The sequence below is a fragment of the Bombyx mandarina genome, chromosome 12 (assembly GCF_030267445.1).
Source record: "Bombyx mandarina strain Sakado chromosome 12, ASM3026744v2".
Taxonomy (NCBI): Eukaryota; Metazoa; Arthropoda; class Insecta; order Lepidoptera; family Bombycidae; genus Bombyx; species Bombyx mandarina.
Genome location: NC_143219.1, coordinates 1,191,593 through 1,198,012, shown reverse-complemented (window position 1 = coordinate 1,198,012; position 6,420 = coordinate 1,191,593). Strand labels below are relative to the sequence as shown.

Here is a 6,420-nt window from a genome sequence, read left to right as displayed (position 1 = left end):
GGGTTCGATTCTCACATCGGGCAATCATTCGTGTGATGAATAGGTTTGTTAGCTCTTTGTCCGGGTGTTTACCTAAACTAATATTATAAAGAAGAAAGATTTGTTTGTTTGTTTATATTGAATAGGCTCCGAAACTACTGAACCGATTTGAAAAATTCTTTCACTGTTTGGAAGCTACTACACTATTCCCGAGTGATATAGGCTATCATCTTTTTTGAAAACATTTAGGGATCCTTAATATAGCCCCAATAATGTAACCCAAGGTGTAAAAAAATTACCTGAAATATTCTTTACATCGCGTGCCCTGCGAAAACTATTGATGATAGAATAAAATAATGTACTACGACTTTGTAGAACACATCATTATTTACGAAAAGTGTCGCGACAGCATATGTCTAACTAGTTATTATAGTTATGCCGTTATAAGTGTTCCTTTATTTAAATAAATAAAACAACGTCAAATATCATTGAAATTTTTGTTGACCCGAGCGGAGCCGGAGCGGTCCGCTAGTTATCTATACATACGAACATATTAAACGCATATAAATATGTATATCAGGCCCTAGTACCCATAACACAGGGAATCCTAATTGGAGCTGAATTACCCCACATTGCTCGTATCCGCTCTACGACCGTTGGGGCCAGAAAGTTGTTGAGTGGCGACCGCGTACCGAAAGCCGTAGCGTGGGTAGGCCTCCCACAAGATGGACCGACGATCTATTGAGGTCCGCGGGGATCCGCTGGGACAGCGCAGGACCGGTCTTTGTGGCGAGGCTTGGGGGAGGCCTATGTCCAGCAGTGGACGTCTGTGGGCTGATAAGAGGAAGAAGAAGACCCCGCGTAATTTGTTCCCAGCTATAAAGTTATTTAATATTATAGTCATTCTCATCGACTTTAAGACGTCTAATTAACTTGAATATTTACACACGCATCAAGGACCGTTGACAATACATTACCTTTACAACCTTGCTCTAATTTAACCAGTATGAACTGTATAAAATAGATGAAAGTAATACTAACTCTAAATATATTTATTATTAAAAAAAAAGAACACAATTCCTAATTGTTAGTTCAGTTTGGTATTTAAGCCTGTTTATTTTTCTTTAACTAAACTGATACATTGTTTAAAAGTTAGAGAGAAGCAAAGGAAAATTTCAGCGTAACACACATACATATGAGGACATCAGCGCAAAAGTGGCCTAATCTTACCATAGTTAGTATTAGTTTATTAGTTTAAGTTTTCATGAATTTTATATTTGAGTAGACAAAAAAACAAAACGCGCAAAAATAATGTTTACAAAGCCATCTGTTATTTAAGGGTGAAACTATGGATAGGCCGGTTTTGCACCGAAATTTATTATATTTTAAATTAATTCCAATATACATATTATATGTTTGAATATAAAAATTGTGGGTTTGGCCACTTTTGCGCTGACTTTTGCAGTTGGCGCTGACGATCTCATATATGTACTTAAATCGGCGAACAACGTAGACGCATTGAAATCATTTGCGAAACGGCAACAATTACACAACTCTGTACAACTAAGACGAATACTTACTTATGTACGTATATTTTTTTCCTATCGAATAGTCGTGGGCCGTGGGAAGCGTTCCCAGTTCTGTGAATGTATGGGAAAAACGTCTGTGCACAGTTGCATGCGTTGTTTTGTTATGCATTGTCAAATCTTTACGTAAGTCACATCTGATGGTTTGTTTTTTTCTTTTCGAGATACAAAGATATTTTAATGAGAGCTATTTTTGATTTCACGTTTAACATTTTTTTATGAAACTAAAAGAATTAGATAAGCTGTCAATTATATTGAATATAACTTCAATAATAACGTTAAGTCGTGAAGTGTTGCCGCTGTAAAGTTTTTTTTTTTAATGCATAGATGGGTGGACGAGCTCACAAACCCCCACCCCAAGTCATTGCATGCCCGCAAAATTATAATTTGCGTAATTACTGCAGGTAGAACCTCTAGTGAGTCTGCACGGGTAGGTACCACCACCCCGCCTATTTCTGCCGTGAAGTAGTAATGCATTTCGGTCTGAAGGGTGGGGTAGCCGTTGTAACTATACTGAGACCTTAGAACTTATATCTCAAAGTGGGTGGTGCATTTATGTTGTAGATGTCTATGGGCTCCAGTAACCCCTTAACACCAGGCGGGCGGTGAGTTTGTCCACCAATCTAAGCAATAAAAAAAAGGTAAAAAAAAAGGTTTCGTAGTCGTCGTGGCCTAACGGATAACACGTCCGGTGCATTCGTGTTGAAGCGATGCACCGGTGTTCGAATCCCGCAGGCGGGTACCAATTTTTCTAATGAAATACGTACTCAACAAATGTTCACGATTGACTTCCACGGTGAAGGAATAACATCGTGTAATAAAAATGAAACCCGCCGCAAAATTATAATTTGCGTAATTACTGGTGGTAGGACCTCTTGTAAGTCCGCGCGGATGGCTACCACCACCCTGCCTATTTCTGCCGTGAAGCAGTAATGCGTTTCGGTTTGAAGGGTGGGGCAGCCGTTGTAACTATACGTGAGACCTTAGAACTTGTATCTCAAGGTGGGTGGCGCATTTACGTTGTGGATGTCTATTGGCTCCAGTAACCCCTTAACACCAGGTGGGCGGTGAGTTCCTCCACCAATCTAAGCAATAAAAAAAGGTATCTATCAAATGTATTTTGTTCTATGATAGCTTCCCGTTTCTAGCTGGTCCATTGGAACCTCGGCCGAGAGATGTGATAACAGTACTCCACGCGTAAGCAAACCTGTCCTTCGTGTGTTCAATGAAAGCTTACGGTGTTCACGTAGTTTCTAACGGTGCAACTTGTATCATTTACGTTATACATCGTTTTGTGTAAGAATCGCGTCCGTGAAGGCTGCCCATTGTTGTACCGTACAATACCCACGCTGCGGGCCAACCTTGGGTATCACAGCTCGAAATATATTGTAATTATAAATGCTAACGAATCATTTTAGACGCAATTCTGTTTAGGCCTAGAACCAGTTAAGAAAAATTTGGACTGATCGTGTGGTTTTTTGACAAATGCACTGAAGGCAGATGAGTATAAAGACCTGCCTTAGGGATTCTCAAGGAGGTCAATAACACACACGACAACTTAACCAACCGCTAAGTTTAGCAAGTTATTAAGTATTTTGTATCAATACATTTTATTTAGGAAAATCTAATGATAACAATTAGTTTCTCAATAAAAACGGGCAAAATATTGTTAGTTTTTTTGCACTGGATGGGTAGATTAATTTCACGACCCGTCTAGTGGTAAGCGGCATCACAAAGTCGAATTCTTCAAACACAAACGAGACACTGACTCGCAGCGCGTCAAGCTAAGTTGTTGATACCTACCCGAAAAGTCCCATATACAGCGAAATAAAAAGCAAAATGTAGAAAAATCTTTCATTGGCGTTTTATAAAAAAATATTTACAAAAAGAAACATTTGAGTATTGATCATAAGTTATCTAAATTGTATAAAATTAATGTAATCCTATCCATGCTTCATTAAAGTATGTCATCAAATCATGTCCCTCCATCGAAAGATATCTAAAGTGATTAAAATACAATTAAAATTTTGGGACAAAAATTCAATCTTATAAATATTAATATAATACCTCAATGTCTCTGTTTATCAGTCATAGGGCCCTCTTCTCCAAGTATCTGAACGTTTCTCACTTGTTTTCTCATTGGAGCAGCAGTGGTCAATTCCGTGGGCGGCACAGGAGTCGGCGCGAAATCCGGACTAATAGCTAAAATCAACATCTTCAGAAGCAATGCCTCTCTTACTTCTGGTGGCAGGAATTCTGGAACATCCTCAATGTGGTTCGAGGCTGAACCTGCAGTGTCATAAGGACGCGGATACATCCTCCTTCTAGGCAAGTACCGATGGTTCTCATATTGATTTTCATACATGGGCTGCATGTAATCGTTCCTATATTTTGGATCGTATCTATAATCGTATCCGTCATCTTGGTAACGATTTTGGTATCTATAATCATCTCTGTAGATCGGCATTGGGTACGCAGATCCTGGCATCATTTGGTCCACAAGCGCCTGCAATCGGTTCTGCCTCAGAATAAGAATGTACAGTAAACGTCTTAAGTCCCGTGTACTAACCGGTGCTGATATACTGTGCATATCATCTACGGACTCATACCGAGGCTGGAAGAGAGCTGGCTGTGGTCTATACGCGTTAGCGACCCTTGCCTGATACCCCGGTATTGGAACGCCTCTTTCGTCAACCGGTATAGGAACAATTCGCGTCACAGGTCTAGTGTCATATGACGCTGCGGTCGGTTCTGGTTTCTGAAGAGTCTGGACGGGCTCCTTATCGTATTGAGGCTCCAGTACTTTCTCGTATTCGTAGTGGAGAAAGGGCCGCTGGTTACCTATAGGTACGGCAGCTCCGGGATTATCTCGCAAATATTCCCGAGTGCGGAACTGCACTGCTGGCGGTCTTCGATAGACTGTTTGCTGATACGCGCGGTCATCAGGTTCTCTCTGTGCTGGTATATGAACAACTGGAAGCGGATTAGAAGTCACGACACCTTGACTATCAAAGACTCTGCCTGTGCTTGCTTCTATCGTTGTTTCTTGGTCATCCAGAGGTGCATCCTGGTAGTGTTGCTGTATTCTTTGCCTTGCTGCCACTATTGATTGAATAGGAACCAATCGAGGTCGTGGAGTGGTCGTCGTAAACAATGGACGTATAGTTCCGAGTGACAGCTGACTTCCGTATTCATCAGTGGAATCATCACCAGCTGACTGCTGAAGGTTGATCATATGAGGGTTAGTAGTCGTACTTGGTAACTCTCTTCGAAATGTGTTCATCTTCAGTACACTCTCCGGTGCCTTTTCGGTTACGTGCTCATAAACGGGCTTCACGGTTTGCGGCAGTTTGGTCGTAGTCTGCCTTGTCACCAGGTCGTCTTTAAGTATATCTGACATGGGTTTCAATATTTGTGTTCTTGTTCTAATGTTCTCCTCGACTTTCGGTTTGTACAAATTCAAAATGCTGCTGGTTGTATCCTCGAGATTCTGTTGCTCAGTCGTTGATTCGGTTGTGTTTGGAGGTCTCGTACTGGAGCCTCTCCTTCTCGGTATAGACTGAATTACGGTACCTCTAGTCGTGAAGCTACTCCTGGTCGGATACACCACAGTGGCCAGTGGTCTCCTTGTAGTCGACGACACAGTTTTATTCACTCTCACTATCATCGTTGGGGAGCTTTGCGTAGTCGTCGTGGTTGTTGTCACCGGAATCGGAGTGCTTTCCCCAGAAGACGAGTACGTCACCCGTTTGATTTCACCATCCTTGTCGATATATCCAAAAGTTCCCTTCACATTACCGCGCACATCCCTACTCTCAATCTTAAACGTACCGTCGTCAGCCTCATATCCAATAGTATAAGACCCGTCGTCGTTAAGTCTCCTTATTTGCTTGACTATTTCAACTTTTGACGCATCAGCTGTTTCACTAGCTTTCAGGATCTCTTTAGTGGTGGTCGAAGGTGGTTCGGTTGCATCTTTAGTAGCGTTTTCGGCAGTTGTAACTGCGACACATGCGATGAGCAGGAGGAGCATCATCTCGCTAGGGCGCCCACAGCGGCATGACGGCAGCTCCGCGGGCGCGCACCACTCCCCTATATAAAATACCGCCCCACTCGCTACCAAACCCGTGCGAAAACCTTGCGCAACCACCGACCATTGTTTGTCATTTTATTATCTGAAACGGAAAATCTTTTTTCTGTGCGTCTAAACTATGCCATGCCGTAAGATCCCAATTGTTTAATTGTCCAGATAGTTTTGTAAAACACGTTATTCGTGGACTAATATAAGTAGTTTGTAGCAAAATTTTGCTCAGGAATCGAAACGTCCGCAGCGTAATCATAGTGATTGTTTCGATTGCTTTGTAAATAAATATCTTTGAATGCAAAACAGTGGCCGGTGTTCCCACAGCAGTCAATGTCACATTTTTAGGTCGTAGTGAAATTAATTGCGGGCACTTTATTTTTCCATTGTGACCTTGACTGAATACATTCTATCAACGGTCGTTATGAATTTAAAACAATTTCGGTTATTAGTTAAACACTGGGGATTGTACTAATCAAGTGATCTTTCATTCCGTCTGAAGGGAAAAACCATTATTGCATTACAATTATAATCTGAACATTTTGTCTATAAATTTGTGACCTAAATAACATTTGCGTTACGCAATTAAAAACGTGTTTTTGTTTTGTGAATCGCGACAAACTCGCTTAAATACGACAGTTAAATATTTTAATTTATTAAACAATTCTTGTAGTGCAGATGCGCGCCATTTAACACCGCTTTTCCGCTAATCCACCCCAACTGTCAACAGAGTTAAGCTTTAATTTGTTTACGTTCACTTAAAATTTAAGTGAA

At 41.1% G+C, this 6,420-nt stretch overlaps 1 protein-coding gene across 1 annotated transcript; it reads right to left on the bottom strand.

Annotated features, from left to right (window-relative positions):
* Window positions 1–3,430: 3,430 nt before the first annotated feature.
* LOC114243663 (uncharacterized) lies at window positions 3,431–6,151 on the bottom strand. The gene has a single exon (XM_089731803.1). The coding sequence runs from the start codon at window positions 5,599–5,601 to the stop codon at window positions 3,634–3,636; it is 1,968 nt and encodes a 655-aa protein (XP_089587929.1). The 5' UTR covers window positions 5,602–6,151; the 3' UTR covers window positions 3,431–3,633.
* Window positions 6,152–6,420: the final 269 nt, after the last annotated feature.

Coding starts and splice junctions, on each gene's coding strand:
- LOC114243663 (XM_089731803.1), bottom strand. CDS start 5,601: ATGATGCTCCTCCTGCTCATCGCATGTGTCGCAGTTACAACTGCCGAA.